We start from the raw sequence: 19,600 nt of genomic DNA on the forward strand, positions 1-19,600 counted from the left end.
CTTCGAGATAGTATAGTGACGCATCGAGTTTCGGGGCTCCACTCCCTAGACCGCTCCGATAGGTGACCACGGAGAGTGGGCTTATGTAGGTACTTCTGGGAGCGGGTGCTAGTGCCTGGTGCCTGTTCTGTGCCGAGTTTGTTTGTTTGTGTGTGTGTGTTTGGACGAGACTCGAGTTGGGATGAAAGTATGGTGAGGTGTGTAATCTGATTTGACGAGCGGGTTGGGTGGTAGTCAGTGGGCGTTGGCCAAGAAGGTACATCTACGCAATGTAGCTGATGATGTGCCTGAAGGGAGGACGGGCAAGTGGTGGGTGTTGGCCGGTTCAGCAGGAAGTCGTTTCAGATGTGCTGTCACGTTTGTTTGAGGAATGGGGGATAGCAATGAAGACAATGAAGACGAGATACATTAATAAAGAAGGTCAGACAGGAGGAATATCTCTTCCCTCACACCACCTGAAGCCTCGTCCCGAAGTAGTTCCATGGCCTCCCCATTCATGAAGCCATCGAGATAACACTCACCCACCAGATAGAAACTCTCCTCAGCTGTGTTGTTGCTGTTTGTTGGCCTCAGCAAATACGGTACGTTCCCCACCATACAGGATAACGATAACATCGCCTTTTTGGCGACCGCTGGACAGAGTCCAACCTTATCTCCCTCTGTCCTAAACAGGCATTTGCCGTGGCATGGGAAGCAGCAGTATGATCGCGAGGCATTTGCTTCCGCGCCATCCTCATCTCCATCTCCCACTTCCCATGCAGAAGAAGAAGACTCTTCATCTCCAGAATCACACTTATTATAAAACCCATGAGAAGTGAGATGCCAGCCGCACCTCGTGTAATATTTTGCGTCATCCCTCTTCTCTTTGGCAGCCAGAGGGTGTTTCCAGTTCAGCTTGGTCATTTCCCACATGTTGAGAACGCTTGCGGGATCAAAGACGGCCTCGTAGACGGCCTGCATCCGCCTCGAATTTGCAAACGGCCTGAATTTCGGGGTGGTGGAGGAGTAAGGGTTGGGGAAGGGGTAGTATGCCTTGTGCTGGAGAATGTCGATGCGAAAGCCTTTCAAAGCTAGCATGCCTGGAGGTGTCGTTGGACTGGTGAATTCAAGATCCACATTGGCCTTGGTAGCCCCCGAGGCGCAGAATCCACAGCCGCGGTTGTTGAACAAACCTAGGGTTCCCAAGCTCCATTCGCTACGCCCTTCGTACCAGAAGGACCAGGATGGTTTCTCCGCGTAGTCGATTTCGCGCGGAGCAGCAGCAGCAGCTCCATGCGTTGACAGGTCAATCCACGTAGGCCAGGGCTGAGCGTGTACAGCAGACAAGATGTCGAGCCTGCCATGATGCGAGATCCACCACTTTGTAAAGTCCGAGAACACTTCAACCGTTGATTTTCGTAGTTGGGGCGAGCGTGTTGGTGGAGCTGCGAGATATCGCGTGTTTCCTCGCCGAAGGTGAGAAGAGCAAAGATCTTATCCCGGGGTTCGGTGGCCTCCATATCGAGGCCCTCTGTTACGACTTGGAGGATGGGGAACCTTTTAGATGTCCTGAAAGACGCCTTGGGCAGTCCAGAGGAAGTAGATTCGTTGTGGACATCCTCAACCACGGCGTGTTTCAGGTATAATTGCCATTCAACGTGGAATAAAGAGCTCCAGACCCGAGGCATGACCGTGTTTTGCAGGTACTAAAAATGCACATCCAGACAATGGTTGGCATGGATGATGGAGCTCCATGTGAGCTCATGTTCGCCGCAAAGAACAGAGACACCGCCCCTCGTTGTATCAAGGCCATCGCTGGTTGGGAACAGCCTGTTCCAAACTTCCTGAAGGACCCAAACGCGTCGAACCAAGGCAGCTCAAAGACTTGGTCATGGCACATGGCTACCTGTTCCCCAGTCCAAAGTTCTTCATGTGTGTTAGAGGGGTAGAATGGATGTCTTTCGGCACCCGGCTTCTCGGAGTTGTCCATGTCGTGATGATTTCTGTCATCCAGGATGGGCTCTGTGTCCCCGACAGTAGGATGTGGTGAGCCATATGGACAGCTTGGAGACAACAGTTGCTTGTAAGATTGTTCGACGCAACGGATTTTCTGGCAGTCTTCTTGAGCCCACTGCGTCCCTTCACCGAGCCAGACGTATACCCTATGGGCCGAGGAGTAGATCTCGCCCATTAGTTCGACTTGCTGGGCTCGTTCTGGCAAGTCGTTTTGCTTGATACAAAGCAAGTCGATCCAGAGAAGATGCGACTCTTGACGACGCCGAAGCTTCTTCAAAGCAGAGTACAGGTTCCGATTTACCGACATAGTGACAGGCGCAAGAATATTCATGCTGTCTTTCCCATTGCGAATCATGACTGTTTGTGGGTCTTTGGCACTACCCCAGCAATACGAGAGGGCACTGAACTTGAGTCGACCTTCTTTGTCTGCCAACGGGGTGTATCTCAGGACAAAACTGACAGGGTCTGTATCAAATTCGGATGGCTCTAGCTCGACCAGTCGGATCTCCTTGTTGAGTGTATAGAGCTTGCGGTACATACTGTAGTCGTTCCATCTAGAGAAGTCTCTTGTTGGCAAAAAAAATGAGCCAAGCTGGTTTCTGGGATCACCACCTCAACCCCGAAATCGATAGAGGTTGCTTGGACGTAGTTAGTCCAGAGAGGCCAGTTGGCTCTGGGCACCAAGCGAACATCATCTCCGCTTTCAATTGCGCGCAGCCACTCTTCCCATGTTTGACTGAATTCTCAACCAGTGCCGTTTCTAGGTTTCTCTTGTCGAACCCCATAATCCCAAGCAGCATGGTGAGTGGTGTAGTCCCATTTAGCGTGCACGTTACGCTGAATGACAACGCGGCGAACGCGCTCCTGGCCGCTTGGCTGAATAATACATGCGTCAAAGAAGGTTTGGGATGCATCGTAAGTTCCTTTGAGACGATCCGGCTCCCCAGAGAAGCCTTGGTCGTGGGAAGTGATTGCGAAGGCAAGGCGACGGACAACAGAGAAAGTGCTGGCCGGGTCAGAGGGAGCGGAAAAGGGAGAGTGAGAGCAGTGAAGGCACGCGCCGGGCAGTTCTCAGCTGTTGTGATACAGCCACTGTCCCCAAGAGTCGTACCCCCCGTGAAGTGACGCCAGGTGGCTAGAGGAGTGAGGTCTTGGGCAGCAAGACTCATTTCAAGGTTGGAGTGTTGAGGACGAGGAAAGAAGTTCGATTAGCCTGGGCAGAGGAAGGCGCAGTACGTCAGGTGCGACGGGATGCAAACTCTTCTGAACTCGGTGTGTGTTTGTTTGTTTTGCGGAAGCTACAATCGGCTCCGTGAACTTCTTGATGGGGACGGGGCAAGTGCCACGTTGGTAGTGGATAACTTGAGCCGCGCCGACCGGACCTGTCGCGGACTTGGGACGAGGGACCGGCCCCGACCATGCCGCCAATCCCGCTTTACAGTGCTCCACTCCCTCGGCATTTCCCGCTGAGGGGAACGTCAATCACCGGCAAGAGAGAGCTGAACAGAGGAACCTCGGCTCTTTGACCCCAGCCTAACCTTTTGCTTCCCCGGAATTCGGGTCCGCCCACACCAATCCAACCTCCATCGTTGTATCGCGCCTGTTCTAGCGTCGATGATTTCTCATCACACAATTTGATACCTTTTGTGAGGACTCGTTTGGATATCTGTTTTCAGAGATTCTTCAGGCTTCATTTCAGTGGCAGGAAAAGAATTGTCATTCCTCTTCGTCATTGGGGCATCTCCATCAAATAGGCGGTGTCTTGAATCGTGCACCTGTATCGCATCGGAGCGAGCATTCTCGTCTTCAGCAGCAGCCCTGTAACCATTTTACAGGTTCAAGTCAACTTCCCCAGAGTCCCCGCTTCTATTCCCAGTCACGGTGCCCTGTCAAGACCTTAGCGCCACTGTTACAGCCGCGGTCGCTGTCGGCGACAACAATAATCTGTTTCAGTACTTATACACGGTGAACCGCCTGCACAACACCACCCCGAACGAATCCCAGCTTCCTGGTTGCGCATCTTCCAGAGGCCCTACCGCAGAGATCCATAACTGTTAGCCAACTTGTGTCACTTCTCGACTAGATCATACTATCAACTCCACTGAGACTCCCCTACCTAAGCTACCTCAACATTGAGCCATTATGGCGGGACGGGTTCGTCATCCCATCGACGTTAGGGCCCTCGAGTCATGGCTGGCCCAGAAGGTCCCTGACATCGAGGCACCTTTGGATATCAAGCAGGTGAGTGTTGTGTTATCGGTTCCATTCCGACTTTTGCTGCTGATGACCACCATCTAATTTTATTACAACACAGTTCGGCTTTGGTCAATCCAACCCGACCTACCAATTGACAGCCGCCGACGGCAGGAAATATGTCCTCCGCAAGAAGCCGCCAGGAAAGCTGGTATCCAAGACGGCCCACAAGGTCGAGCGCGAGTACCGCATCCTGACGGCCCTCTCTGACACCGACGTGCCCGTGCCGCGGACCTACTGCCTGTGCGAGGATGAGTCCGTCATCGGCACCCCCTTTTACATCATGGCCTTCCTCGACGGCCGCATCTTCGAGGACCCCATAATACCCAACGTGCTGCCCGACCAGCGCCGCGCCATCTGGAGCGACGCCGTCCGCGTCCTGGCCAAGCTGCACCGCATCGACCCCAAGAGCGTCGATCTGGAGGAGTTCGGCAAACCCTATGGCTTCTACAACCGTCAGATCCAAACCTGGAAGACCATCTGCACCGCGCAGGCCAAGGTCGAGGATGTCGATTCGGGCGAGCCCGTCGGCCAGTTGCCCTTCTTCGAGGAGATGATGAAGTACTTTGCCGATGTGAGGCAGCAGCCGGCTGACAGGGCGACCTTGATTCATGGCGATTTCAAGATCGACAACCTTGTCTTCCACAAGACGGAGCCGAGGGTGATTGGTATTCTCGAGTAAGTCATTTCCCCCTCCTCCGTCACCACCCACCATCTTCACCCACACACATACACTAACTCTCTACCAACCTAGCTGGGAAATGTCCACCATCGGCCATCCCCTCTCCGACCTCTCCAACTTGCTCACGCCCTTCTATACCGCCCGCCTCGACCCTCGCCAAGCCGTCAGTGTGCACCCTGGCTTCCTCCCGCGCGCCACGCGCGGTCTGCCCCACGTTGACGAGATCACCGAGCTGTATTTCAACGTGACCAGCCCCGTTGGACGATCCACGCTCGAAATGTCGCTTCACCGCCAGGCGTCTCCGACCGAGGAGCAGGAGCGCCGGCGCGAGCTGGCGTGGGCGCAGGCGTTCAACATCTTCCGGCTGTCGGCCATTTGCCAGGGCATTGCGGCGCGCGTGGCGGGCCGGCAGGCGAGCAGCGCGGAGGCAAAGAGGTATGGTGATGGGCGGGAACCGTTGGCGAGGTTTGCGTGGAAGTTGTGCCAGGATGTGGAGGAGAAGAGTCCTAGGCCGAGGATATAAGTGTGTGTTCGTGGGCCGCGAGGTAGCACCACTAGTGACACACAATAGTTGTTTTTTGGATTATTCAATCTTTGGACAACATATTGTAGCCAGTCAGCCAGCAAGCCAACCTTTTAGTATATATTCCATTCTTGTGTAGCAAAGTTAAACAACTAGACACCATCTTTGTATGTCCATACTAAAGTGATCTTGTAACCCTCTACCTTAACCCTTGACCAGAAACCACACAGCCGGTCATCAACCAACCCTTTTCACCTAAAGCATTCTTTTCCTCCTTTCCTGCCACATCATCATACCTTCATACCCTTTCCCTCTCTCCAGTTTCTACCCTCGCTTCCATCAAACCACTCACTTCTTGACCAACCGATACTTCCCCCCACTAACAACCTCCATCTCCCCCTCGGCAATCTTCTCCGCCAGAAACTCCCCCAGCTGCTCGTTCGTCCACGGGAACCCGTCCGCGATCAACATCTTCATCATCATGGCCATCTGTGCCAGCGGCATCGACGCGCTCGCGTTCGTCAGCATGCCCTTGATGTACTGCCAGTACATAGTGTTGCGTTCTTGTTCTTTGGGGTTTATTGTAGTAGTAGGCTTTTCAGTGTCGGCTTCGACAGCTTGTCCTGAATCCTGCGGGATGGTGGCCGTGGCGGAGTCGGGGTTGCTGAAGGGGTCGTCGTCGTCTATTTTGGTGGGCAAGTCGTCGACTATAGGATCGCTGAGGCTTTCGATTACCACGTAGGTGTGGGACCCTTGGGCGGCTGCTGCTGGGGAACGGAGACGTCGGAGGACGTTTTTGGAGACCCAGTACTCGAGGCAAGAAGCTATAAGATCTTCGTCCATTTGGAGCGTAGTGTAGAGCTCGTCGACCGTGCGGCGGGCGGCGGGTGGTTTATTGTCGGTTTCGATTCTCGTGTTGTTGTCGTCTCCGGAGTCTTCGGAGTCGTTGAAGGCGTAAATGACGGTAGCCTGCGGGGTGGTGCAATCTACGGTAACCGTGCGGTCGCGGAGCTCCAACTCGACGCGGACGGTACCGAGCTGGTTGAGCCAGGTGAGCTTGCGGTTCGATTTGACGTGCTCGTAGCCCTGCTCGTAGCGCTTCTGCTCCTCGACGATGGGGTCGGGGAGGAGGAAGTGTTCGCGGTCGAGAGCGGGCCAGAAGAGGCGCGAGAGGATGCGGGCGTGGTATTGCGTCGGCTCTAACAGTTGTTGTTGTTGTTGTTGTTGTTGTTGTCGCTGGAGCATAGCCTTCTTCCGCTTGTCTGCTGATCGGAGGAAGTGGCCTGACATCGTCGCTGGCGTGACTGCAGTCAGTGTCCGCTGCTCGTCCCAGGCTCGGTGGATGGCGACGTCGAGACGCTGCGAGTCTACGATGTCCTTGATCATGACGTCGCAGTTCTGGAGCGCCGCCTCGCCGAATCGTCGCTTCAGGAGGTCGAGCACCCGGAGCTCTTGGTCGAAGCGAGCTGGGTCACTGAGGCCCAGCAAGCGCTCAGCTATTATGGTGATAAATTCCTTGATGAAGACATCTTCGCTGCCAAGCGCGGAGATGAGTGTGCCAATGACGTCTTCACTCTTGGGCCGCTTGTAGTTGGCGCCGGCGTCGACGGGGTCTGGCACCCAGTTCATGTCGTTCCAGTCGAGCTCTTCATCTTCGACGAGGGTATGGCGCGTTTTGGTCGGATCGTTAAGAAGGAGGGCAAGTTCTACGAGTTTGCCAGTACCGGAAGCTTTGCTCTTGATTGGAGTTGCGCCGGGAGTTTTGATGCTGGGTTCCTGTAGGTCATCTCTTTGCCTTGTGGTATTCGGGGTTCTGCTCGATCTTCCTGTCGTGGTAGGTGTCACCACTGGTCTTTTGCTGGCACCGCGTCGAGCACCAGCTTCTGGCCTCTTTCCAGCCTTCTTCTGTTCCGCCTGGTGCTTGCTGATTTCCCTGACCTTTCTTGCGGCACGGACTTCCTCTGGACTGGCTAGCAGGCCTGTCACCACGATGCGTACTGCATCGTCGCGCTGCCACAGGTAAAGCTTTAGAGACGGTTCAACATGTCCTAAAAGGACCTTGCTGTGATCGAGAGCGTGAAAGGTGTGAATAATGTCAATGTAGGTCTGGAGAATCTCGAGTGTACTGCAACCAGGGTGCAGCAGACGAGTTTTCAAAGCCTGGGTAAAGTGTGATGTTAGTTGAAGCCTCCTGGCGGAGGTAGTGATGGTTGCGCGCAAGTCATCGAGTGCTCCTCGTGAATCCGGCCACGCCAGAACAATGTCGAAGAGCTCGGCGATGCGAAGCGTCGACAAACGACTAAGAGCAAGTGATTGGAATGTTTTGAGGTCAGAGAGCGTGACTGGTGGCCCCGAATCATGTGAAATTCGGGACAGAACCTCGAAGCTCAACCGGGCGAAATGGTTCTCAACCCAGTCCATGAGGGAGATGATACAAGGCGAAGTGACGGATGAACCGGTACCCCTAGACACCGTGTTCAAAACGCTCGACAAGTCGCCTCTATCAGTCGCTGACCATAGCCCAGCATATGCACCGCACACAAAAGCCGACATCATCCAGTTCATTACCTCGGCGAATAAAACCTGGAAGCGCTCGCCAGCAAGACCCACGTTGTGCAGCTGTTCAACAAGCTCCTGAAGACGTTGTCTCGCTGCCAATGCTTTGAAATCGTCATCAGTAGGGGGAGATGGCCGCCGAGACTCGAGGTTACGCGCACCATCGTCGTCATCTGATGGAATGCCTAAGACGTTCCCTACGAGGCGGACTAGAATAATCCGCAAAGACTTCGTTAGCTGCTGTGAGATCGAGTTTCCTACGAGGGCGTGTATATCTCTGCGGAACCGGTTCGTCAGAGATTCGACATTTATAGCTGGCGTTCCGAATGCAGAAGCACTTTGAGCGTGGGTGAGCCCCTTTACAAGGAGGTCAAATCCCTGGGAGTAAAGTCTCAAGGCAGCTTCAAGTGTGCGAACACTGCCCATGACTATGACCATATGACGCTCATAGTGGCTGCTCTTGGTCCGCTCTTGCTCACTCCCTTCCCTCCCTGGGTCACCATCTCCACTGCTCCCCGTATCCAAACCCCCCGATAACAGAGGTATCACGTGCTGCGAAAAGTGACATCGCACCTGGTGGGTATGCCAGGAGAATATGTCGTCTGTCCGTATGGCGCCGGGCAGTAGCGTCGAGGCGTGGACGACATGGGCCAAAGCGTCACAGAACTCGGCATCAAAGGGCAAAGCTGCGTCTGCTAGCAGGGTACCTGATGATGTTGGAGATGTGACGGAGGACGGGAGAGTAATTCGGGCGGTTACGAGACGCCAGGCATTGTCATATGCAACCTGATCACCGGTCCCAGCATCTGGAGCAGCGAAGAGAACTTGTGAAGGCTGTGAGACGGCGGTAACGGTGCTGTGGAATGAGTTGGAGGGGGTGTGCGAAACCAAAAGACCTTGGTCGGGTGGGTCGATGAAAGCGGGCTGGGTGTTGTCCTGGGTATCCTCGTCATAGAATGAGCCGGAAGTCACAGGTGGTCCTGTGCCAGAGTGATATTGGAGTCCTTGGCTGAAGCTAAGATTCGCTGATGGAAGCGGTACTGCCTGTGGTGTGGGTGATGAGAGCTCCCTTTGGAAGACGGACTGGAAAACACGTCTGCGACGGTCTTGCCAACGAGAGGCGACTGCGGCTGGCATGGCTGGACGAAATATCTGGTATCATGGGAGCCTATATGGCGGAGGAGAGGCGATGCGGATCTGAGGGGAATGACTGGCGACTGGTCTGGTCTAGGATCTCCTAGCTCTTGGCCTGCAGTGCATATGCACACTCCGGTTGGCGCTTGTTTCCAATATCGTTTGCAGGGCACAAATCAGAGTTGGCCAAGGTGCTCAGAGTTGAAGTGAAGGTATCGTTGTTTTCATTGTTGGTGGTAAGGGTCGTCACATCTGGGTCAGCGCCCAAGCCGCGAACCAGGTAAGAATCCACTGGCAGTTTAGTCTTGACGTTTCCGGTGTTGATACCTGGTGTCTGACGCTGTGAGCGGCTGTGAAAATCTGAGCCACGCCCGGACGATTCTCGTTGTCGCAGTTGTTGCGTTGAAGTTGTTGGCATGCGGATGGAAGGTGCCCTGTGGCTACTCTCCACAGCAACAAAAGCGCCTGCGTCATGCCTTACAGGCGGGGGCCCGGACGCGGCAGCCGCGGCACAGCTCTTGGCACAGTGGTGTACTGGCCCACCACAGGGCAACTGTACCTGGCACTCCTGTGCGCTAATTTGATGCCTAAGCGCCTGCCGCGCAGTTGGTCGCTCCTCACAAAATACCTCTACCGACCAATGGATGAATCAATCATCACACCTTCTTTCTTTCCTCATCTCTTCACGATTCTTTCCAGAAACTTATTCGAACCTGCGCCTGCGCCGCGCTCTCACTTTTCTGCCGCTCATTTGTTTTTCCCAGTAAGACGCACCAGACCTCAAGCAGGCCCGTGGGACGATTATCAACACTACCTTCGACCATCATCATCTCCAGGTGGGCCCTAGATGTAGTGACAACCTAGCTATGGCTATCCGACCAAGCTAACACCTGGGGGAGAGAACAGTACCTCACTGCATCGCTCTCACTCAACAACTGCATCAAGTGGTTTTATTCCAATATCGAGTTGCTCGGCTATGTCGCTCACAATGCCCTCCACGGCTTTGGATGTTATCCCTCCCTCATATTTGCCCCTGCCTTGAACAGATTCAACAGTTCCGCCGAGATTGGACTGCTCACCCCCCGGTGTTTTACATGACCCGTGAAGGTGGCTCGCACATGGCAATGAGACAGGGCTCATGGTTTATGATTTTCCAAAATTCCATATTTCTTTACTGTTTTTTACCCATTCTGGCAAACTCCAACTGATAGGGGCAAGAATTGGACTTCGCAGAAGTTGTAAAAGAGACTCTTGTGCTAACGTCTGTAATGAATGGCCATCATACTCCATTTTGACGAAAAGGGAAAAAGAGACTGTAAGCGATATGCCAGTCTTCCCCGTTAACAACCAGTGGTTCTTCACCTCCAAACAGGTCACCATTCTGGGCTATCAACATGGAGTGTCTGTCTGTCACCGACACATCAGCCTCCTAGGGTCCAGATAAACCCCAAGCTTGTAAGATCGCCATGCCCTTCAAGAGCGACATATTTTATCTGGTACAACTCCATCCACTTCTCCTCTGGATACCTAACATCTCAGTGTTTTTGTCCTTAAATCCCTCTTCACGCATGTCTTTGTCATCAATCCGCCCTCTCAGCTTTCCTTGAACCATCGGCAACTGCAGGCTACTAGTACACACATGCCTCAGGGCTATGAGACCATCACGAACCTCAGTATGAGGGACAATCAATTTTTGCTACGTCGACACCATAGCCGATCCATAGAGGCATGGAGCCCCAAAGCCGGGAACCTCCCTAGGGGGCTAACTGGAACCTTGCATAGGAGTATGGCAACAACAGGCTTCACTACTCATTTCCCATCCGGAAACAGGGGACTTTGACCTAGGAAGGGTTGAGAAGGGATTATGGGTGTTAAATACCTTTTATCTATCCACTCAACCGCTTGCCAACCATTAGGTAACCAGGTACCAACCTTCCAAACCTGCAAGTTGCACTGCGGGGACAAGATCTGGTAGGGACAACTCGCAAATATCGATCGCACTTCGAAGCGCTACACCATCAGTTCCTTAGTGAACTGCACCTTATGGATCATCAGCGAGCATCCCAATCGCGACCATTCCCTAGCGCTAGGCATCATCACCTGGCAACAACCAATGTGTCTAAAGGTTTCCAGTCAAGTCCTTGTCTCCTCTATGTCGCAAGCCTTTTTACGAGCAAGCGGATACAGTAAACACTACCCGCCACACCAACTCCGAACCACTTCTAGGTATCACTAATCACCCAGAAAGACGCACCGGATCGCCGCCCGACGCCCGGTGGACTCACTCACCAACCTATTCCCCACTCTTGCCTACCTGTAGGCAACCCACTTCATGTTGTCCTCGACTACGCGAGCTCACCGAAGTGAGACGCACGTCTGCATGGCGGGCGGGGGTTTCCAGTTTTCTCCAACCTGTTGACGTCCCAGCAGCCAGTTTTTGTGGGAGCAAAGTTTGAGTGGCTCGAGTGGCACGGGATGTGGAGGGCGTAGATAGCTCTAGGGTGGTAGATGGAAAGAGGTATGGAGGTATGCATGTATGTAAATATGTATGTATGTAACCAGAAAGGGGGTAAGTAATCACGGGACTGTTTGCGTTTCTCTTCTGTTTTTGTTTACTGTGTGCTGAGTACCGCTTTTACTCAGTCGATATGGCTTTACTCAAACCACTGCCATCATTGGATCGGTCCCAGGAAATCGTCTGACCCGCATCAACGCGCGAGACGATTGGTCAAAGCCAAATATACCCGGCGCTATACCTAGTTGAGTGAAACCATATCGACTGAGAATTAACGGTATTCCGTTCTCTCTTGTTGGCTGGTGCTAGTGAGTGGGGGTGAGTGTTGAGTAGGCACCTACCGCATCTATTCACTTGATTGGAATACCCCTTGGCAAGCACCTAAATCTCTTATCATACATGGAAGCGAGCCGCCATACCTAAGATGGGCATTGAAGCGAGGCGGCTACCCGTTGCCAGTATACGCTAGGCTCCCAGAACGTTACAGCGGGCCTGCGGGAATCTTGCAGATGGGGGCTAGTCTAAACTGAGAGGAGTTTAAAGGGCATTCCAATCGAGTGAGAAGATGCGGTACCTACTTGTAGGGACCTGAGTCCGTGGTTTTTCTTCTTCTTCTTCGTCCTATCCTTCTTTGTGTTTCGATGAAGTTGGGCCATGGATCGGATAAGGATGTGGGTTTGCATGGTGATCGTCGATGATTATTATATGTGTATAGAATTGTTGTGGTGTTTCGGTGTGGTGCGGATGACATTTATACCCCGACAAAGGATGACCTGGCGAGGTTGTCCAGATGAATGACAGCGGACGAATAGAGTGCCATTACCTGTGCTGGCAGCGACGACACTACTGAGAGGTCTCTGTATGGAGGTATTGCGAACATGGTAGCATTTGAACTGCTGGTTTTGCTGGTGCCTAAATGTACTAGGAGTTGTGAAAAATAGTCCGGACACTCTTTGAGTGTGGTTGAGTGTAAGCGTGTCCGGACTTTTTCTCTCAGTGTCTGTGTACCTACAAGTTGTCCAGCACTTGTCTTTGGGAGCGGACAGTGGAAGCGAGGTGAATTTACGGCGTAGTGATGATCACCCTTGCCCCCGCCCTATGGATACCTCTATGGTACTATGTAAGGCCGAGTGGCATCGTGGTTGCTGTGCCCTCTCCGTGCTGAAGAGCGGACTTTTGTTTCGGTTCACAACAGCTTCCCGCTACGGCGGTAAAGGACCTACGATCTGCATGTTTTAGTATTTGGTACTTGGGGGTTGTGGTGCGGCCTGGGACTTTTCCTCAACCCCCTCTTCATAAAAGAGGGGGAAAAAAAATTATGGGGCAGCGAAATATTCTTGGGACAATCTGCATTGGCGCTAAAACACTAAGAAAGCTGTTAGTGCAACATTGACCACCACTTTGCGTTCGATGAATTTCGATAGCCATGCAGCTAAAGGTGTAGTTTTGAAACCTTTTTTTTCTATCTCTCCTTCCACACCTGTCCAAAATTGATACAACTTTAAGAGCAATTTAATTATCATTATCTTTACCTCCCTCATTTTTCTCAGAATTTTGGAAAAGTTTTCTGCAAAAAGATGGTTGGCGTTCTCGAGTGGTTTAGTTTGTCCTATGAATATTTCGCTGTCCCATAATTTTTTTTCCCCCTCTTTTATGAAGAGGGAGTTGAGGAAAAGTCCCAGGCCGCACCAGAACCTCCAAGTAAGGGAGTTCTGGTAAGCGTGATTAATTATTATGGCTTTCCATGCAATAATTTACTCTCTTATTTGTATGCCGTGAACTGTGACGTTGAAGCCTCTTCTTACATTCTTGTGAGAATGTCGGGTAATGGAGCAATTATCCACCCATAAATGGTCGATAGTGACCTCTGTCAGTAGCCCGACGTTTATCGGTCGCGCTGGTTGATGATGTTGTCGGGGGGCATGATCCATCCGGAATCGGGCTTTCTCCTGGCGATGATCAGGTCTACCGGCTTTCAATACCTCCAAAGATGTGCAGAAAGGTCACTAGACTGTTTAAATCCCCGAGAGACGGGCTATGATGAGTTCTCAAGGGCTTGCGGTTGCAAGGGGGGCGAGCTGATGGGATCTCCGACGTAGGAAAGTTGATGGATATGCATTGTGTGCTGGGAAGGCTTCTGCAAGGTTCTTCACATCCGCACCCATCCGGGCTAGTACAGGTGTACGTGGGGGACACTGAGAAGAAACGTCAGGCTGAGAGGTCTCTGTGTCGTGTTGCGCACCGCTGCGCTGAAAAGGCTTGTGCGAGGTTCTTCGCGTTCACACCCATTCGAGTATGTGGTGGACACTGACAAGAACCATCGGATGCGATCCGGCCAGGCAGAGGCACCAGTGAAGGATATGCCGTCTGAAGGGCGTGGGTGTCATGACGCGCACTACAATTGCTCTCAAGAGACCAACCATCTCTGACAATTTGGAGTATGCCTTTCTGTCCATGACTCTCTCTGACTGGGTTTCTCAGTCAAGCACAACCAGGGAATACCTCCATGAAGTAAGTTCCAGAGCTGCAATGAGCATGCGCTACTCACCACGACGAATCTTTCTGCGATTGAAGTCCAGTCGTTCCCCTTCTTTGATAATCTAACAAGACGACCATGCACGCACGTGTGGCACAACGGCGTCCGCCGACAAACTTTGCTTGGAAAGTCTTGGAAGAAAGACGTACCCGGGAGAGCTCCGCCCGACTCCAGTTTTGATATCCCAATTCACACACGGTGGTCTGATGATGGATCCCATTACGCAGTAGTGCCTGAATAACCAATACGCAACGCCACCACGATGCAACGTTGGTTTTGGTAGGGCTTAAGTGACACTCTCCACTATCGCTTTTAGTGATGGGACATCCCTGAGATGGGATCACAGAACATCGCTTAAGTGAAAGTGAGAGGGGGCAAGGAGGGTGATGAACGCGAGGAGAGAAAGGCCGCGAAATTTGGCTGCCTTGGGGGACTCGGGGGAGATCCATGCTACCGTGGCACGAGGTTCCCCATTGCTTCTTTTCATGGTTCGTGATCGATGGAGAGAAGCAGGCTGGCAGGCCACAAGGTCACTCCAACGTCTACAGAGTAGTACTTCCACCTGTGTCTTGCGGTCTTGCCCCTTTATGTGGCCTGCTCCTCTAGTAGAGTGGTGTGAAGAATGGGATGTGCACCGGCTACCACTAACAGCTGGCTTGCTGTGATAGTAAAGCGTACTATTAGTGGTACAGTCTGCACATCCCATCTACCTAGATCACCTCAAATATCTAGGCACTGATGCCATCCTGGGGCACAACCCTTCAATTTCAGTTCCCCAGTCGTCGGGTGCTTGGCTTTATCTGGTATGGTTTCAGAGAACTGTTAGCGTTCCGTGTTTTCTTTCTTTCGGGGTTTTCGAGATTCACGGTGGTCGTGACGGAAGCTGAGATCAGTGGCCGGCCTCTAGCATCGAAAAAAATTCAACAAAAGGCTTAGTTGAGTGGCACTTGGTGATGATCAACTCGGACTCGGCTGGCGTGAACCTTGGTAAAAGAAATGTCGACATCGAGAAATAAGAAGCGAGTGTGTGGTCCTGTTGTACCAGAAAGGGAGGGAGATTAGCGAACAGCCACTACACACTTGGATTTCTGAAATGTTTGTTGTTGCCCGAACTGTTATTTATTAGCAGAATGAGGTTCAGAAGTTTCAATGCTTGAGAATTTCAGCGTCTGATGCTCTTCAAGCTGTTGATCAACGGTCAAAGAACGATACAACAACAGTTGAAAAAACTGAACGGGAGAAGACGAGTGATGCTTGTGTCGTTACCAGTTTGGATCTTGCCCCAAACCCAATTCATGATGCCCATGATCAAGAACAGTTTGAGAAGGAAAGATTGGGCTGGAGGAGAGTCAGTCAGAGTTTTCCATTTTTACCATCGTGCTGGGTTGTACCTGCTCATTCCGAGTTTGTCGGGAAGCGACCAGGACGGGAAGCCAACGGGGAAGGGGCGGGCGGGCATCTCTCGGACTGAATTAGGATAAGATAAGGACTGCACAAGTAGATCGCATAAAAGAGGGCTCGCATAAGTACTCAACGAGACATGACAGGTACCATAAACGATAACAACACGCATATTTGGGGATTGAGCAGATCATCAAAGTCAAGGTTCTCAAACCTGCTCCGCAGACACCACTTCCTCAAAAGTTCGCAAGTCAACTTACCTCACTTCCAGTTTGCCAGTATCGTCAAGCGAACTGCATGCAAGTCGGAGGCGAGGTGTGGTACCCTTCATGCCGCCGGCATGAAATAGCCTGAACATCGGCCGGAATTTGTCAAGAACTTCACTACAAAACTGAAGCGTCAAGACATGTTCGCCCATTCTAGCGAGCATCTCTACCGCGCCTTTTCAGTCGATGTGGTTTTGCTCATCCAATCTTACTACTAGATCGTCCCCATCAAAGCCTGTGATCCGGATCAACTCACTAGCAGATCGGTCGAATTTCATGTGAGGAGTCGCTAGTTCGCATCTTAGCGCACATTGAGTAAAACCGTATCGCTTGCGAAAAGAAGTGGTATCTGGATGGACAGACGAGGCAGCTTAAAGCGAGTATAGCTATAGGCTGGGGTAGGTATAACAAGAGTCAGATAAAAGGGGTCGTCCCCCGACGTATTTGTGGAACGTTTGTTTTGCTGAAGCCTGATTCCATCCAGCTTCGGGGTTGATTGCCCTACAGGGCTACAGGGCTGAGGAGCTGGCCTTTCTAGTGTACAGGCCCAAGAGATGACCGCATGGTGTACCACAGTAGGTACCTCCTAGATTATATACCCCTGCCGAAGATACTATGCTATGTAACGGAGGCAGTGTTCTGTGTGATGCTGCCTGGCTGCTGCGTAACTCGATGATACCCCGGAGTGAAGGCATCACTCAATGTGGGATTTTGAGGAAGATCGATAGCAATGTCTCAAATGTCTTGCGTTTTGCCATGTGAAGATGGATGATGAGAGAAAGGATGGGATATTCTACTATAGAGGCGTCGTGTCGGAGCTAAGCCGTCCAGGCCCACTACGTGTGTATAAGTTCAATAAGGTACCACAAAGCAATAAACCTGAAATGGGACAGAAAACTTCGCTGTGCCACTGGCCACACTCTGGCGAAACGTTGAAGATACACGGCACTCTGTGTTAATATGTGCTCCGTATGTCCAGGAAACGAGGAGCAACTTATGGACACTTGAGTGGGGGGTTGACGAACTATGCAGCAAAAGGAATGATTGCTTGCCAGTGAGTCTTGTAGGTATTCGCCGAAGAAATAAACCCGTGATCTCGCCGTGTCTTGTTCGTTGGGGTGTTGCCTAAGTGGAACGACAGCCCTATGTCCATGACTGAGTCCATGGCGCCACTCAGGACAGCCAGGTCAACATGGTCGTGTCCGTCGTTGTAACTTGGTGCACAATAGCGGACCATCAAGGTCAGGGAAGCTGAATTGGGGCTGAACGTGATTGTGGCATGGATGGGAGCTGGAGTTCATTCAGGGTGACGGCGTTGTGGAACTGGGGTTGTGATACCCGATGCACAAATCTGCAACCCCGAGCTGGTGAAGTCGGTGACCTTAACAATTATTATTGACAGCCAATGATGGTTTGCGATTTGCCTGTAAAAGTGGACCCTAGGTCGCTCAGGGTTGAATTATGGGTGACCATCGGCATCCGTGTCCACGCAGGATGGCGGTCGATCCGCTGTTCGGGAACCAACCCATCAAGGTCAGCAGATGTTTGAATACATAATGGGGAATATGCGGAGGAATATTCTGATAACGCGGATATGCTTCCAGTCAAGAAGCACTTTAAACGAGCACCGAGTTGAAGACAGCTACTGAGCCTACTCGACTTTTTACCATCGTTCTATAAGAATCTTGAGGGGTAGGGAAGGCTTGCAGGCTATCCGAATAAATATATCGATACGGACTCCGAGTTAAGTTCTAGGGCAAAAGGTTGGCTGATCTCGGCCAATAGGGATACCGAACGGTGTTGTTTTTCAAGACCGCACGCACATCGGAAATCCTCGCTGCATGACCGTCGAGCCGGCATCGCCTGCCCGATTTTGTTGTCCTGCCACTTTGATCGGCGGACCCACCTCGGTCTTGGTGGACCTTTATGTATGCCTGCGGGGCCGTGACCATCGGGAAGAAGAGTGGGGACAGACAGCCGAAGAACGTTGAACATTGTGGTAGATGTTGAATTGTAGGAACCGGTGTTTTTCAAACTACATCTGTCTCCTCTTGAACACTGAGAATATGGCACTTTCCGAAACGATATCGGAACTATTCAGAATAGTTGATATCAAGAGCAGTGAAGATATGCGCGCTTGAGTGGTTGGTTCTGCATCCGGACAATTTGGTGCGGTTGGTTCCAACAACATGCAGGCTGTACACACTGCATAAGTAGGTTTCCATTTGGCAGCGGAGCAGGGCACCGGAAGCTGAAGCATCTGTGATTGAACAATTAGCCGCCCACAGTCCAATGTACTGTGAGTTATGAAGACACTCTTCGTGTTCATCTTCCAATACCGTGACCCCATGTCAGCTATCTCTTCGACGTTATGATTAACGAGTTGTGCTTGGTTGTGAGCAGTGACAGTATGGTGTTGCAACCGAAGAGTGTTTACCCAGGTGATGACTAGCCGACTGTCTGTCGGAAATGAAGCTCTGTCTTGGGTGGTTTAGGCGATTCACCGAGAACACCTCTTGTTGGATCCAGGGTAGGTGGAATTGTCTGATCAAGAAGTCTCCGGGCAGAGTGGCTGGTCTAAAGAAGGCGTGGTCCATAAACGTGTAGTGAGGGACGTTGATTTCAGCCCTGCGCAAACATAGCAGACTGAACATGTATCATATTCATGGCCTTAGGCTGAACAGAGGTTTCTGGATTAGAGATACAGACGAACAGTGTAGCCTTCCATCCTTATCGGTTGTTGGCTACAACTTGGTATATCGTAGCCGCCATTGCCCGACTGGAAATGGGTAATATCTCGCCGTATCATGGATGTTCTCATCCTAGCGGCATCTCTCGTGATCACTGATCAGTAAACAGACATGTCAGACTCCAGAACACTGAGCAATATCTCTGCCCATAGTACCTTACGGCTAGGGTCTAGGACCTAATCCCTTCACCACGACCGTGCTTGATAGAGCTGTAAGTTGACCAAGTCAGGGGTAGTGGCGCAAGCAACAGCCGCGCTCACCATGCGTAAGAGTGGTTCTATAACATCAGCTCAGGAGTTTGGTCCAATGATATGGGTTCCCATCATTGCCCTGGCGTCTAGCACGTCTGCTTGTTGGCTGTTGGCCGGACTGTGCCTTCGATTGACCGGGAGTTCTGTTGATATCTGGGGTTTGGTATCACCAGCTGGGCAAGACACTCAACAAATGATAGCGCTTGCAGGAGGCCCATCATATCACTCTGCACGTCAATCCTCCCGGTGCCTGGAATGCCGTTAGACTCTGGGAGAGATGCGTCGTGATGAAAAAGTTGGATATCTGAAGACTTCCTGGATGACAACTGAAATTTGATGTGTACTATACCGGTAAGGTTGAAGTGTTGTCGGCTGGAGGTATCCACTCGGGCAGTTTTCCAGGTCCCATGTTCCCAACAGCTCCATGTTCCGTGTGTGGCACACCAATGTCGCCGTAAACTGTTCGATCAAAATGAACGAACCCTTGAAGTGTTTGGATTTAGAGATCTCAGGAAGTCCGTTTCGATGAGAAGGGATCGCATCGTTTTGGCTCGATTTACCCTCACAGAGGATGTTCCAGTACTTCCGGTAAAGGTCATCGGAAAATGAAGTTATAAGCTGTCCAAGACGCTTACCGAGGTGAACAAGCGAAGGTCCTTGGCAAAGTCAGTACTAACAACAGGTGATAGAAGGAGACGTCTGAACGGCGATAGCTATCAGTAGCAGAAGGTTGCGCAG

At 51.8% G+C, this 19,600-nt stretch overlaps 3 protein-coding genes across 3 annotated transcripts; 1 reads left to right on the forward strand and 2 right to left on the reverse strand.

The window, feature by feature from the left end:
• Positions 1–408: 408 nt before the first annotated feature.
• On the reverse strand, positions 409–2,533 carry SMAC4_00445 (uncharacterized protein; the record flags this gene model as incomplete). The annotated part of the gene is made up of 3 exons (XM_003351850.1): positions 409–1,336; positions 1,387–1,510; positions 2,083–2,533. 3 exons carry the CDS (start codon positions 2,531–2,533, stop codon positions 409–411), a joined length of 1,503 nt encoding a protein of 500 aa, XP_003351898.1.
• A 1,438-nt stretch (positions 2,534–3,971) lies between these two features.
• On the forward strand, positions 3,972–5,612 carry SMAC4_00446 (uncharacterized protein). Its single transcript, XM_003351851.2, has 3 exons — positions 3,972–4,236; positions 4,310–4,926; positions 5,003–5,612. The coding sequence occupies exons 1-3, from the start codon at positions 4,138–4,140 to the stop codon at positions 5,451–5,453; spliced, it is 1,167 nt and encodes a 388-aa protein (XP_003351899.1). The 5' UTR covers positions 3,972–4,137; the 3' UTR covers positions 5,454–5,612.
• A 189-nt stretch (positions 5,613–5,801) lies between these two features.
• Positions 5,802–9,548, reverse strand: SMAC4_00447 (uncharacterized protein; the record flags this gene model as incomplete). Its single annotated transcript, XM_003351852.2, has 1 exon — positions 5,802–9,548. Exon 1 carries the CDS (start codon positions 9,144–9,146, stop codon positions 5,802–5,804), a length of 3,345 nt encoding a protein of 1,114 aa, XP_003351900.1. The 5' UTR covers positions 9,147–9,548.
• Between the last annotated feature and the right edge of the window lie 10,052 nt (positions 9,549–19,600).

This window comes from Sordaria macrospora, chromosome 1, assembly GCF_033870435.1.
Source record: "Sordaria macrospora chromosome 1, complete sequence".
In the NCBI taxonomy this organism is placed as follows: domain Eukaryota; kingdom Fungi; phylum Ascomycota; class Sordariomycetes; order Sordariales; family Sordariaceae; genus Sordaria; species Sordaria macrospora.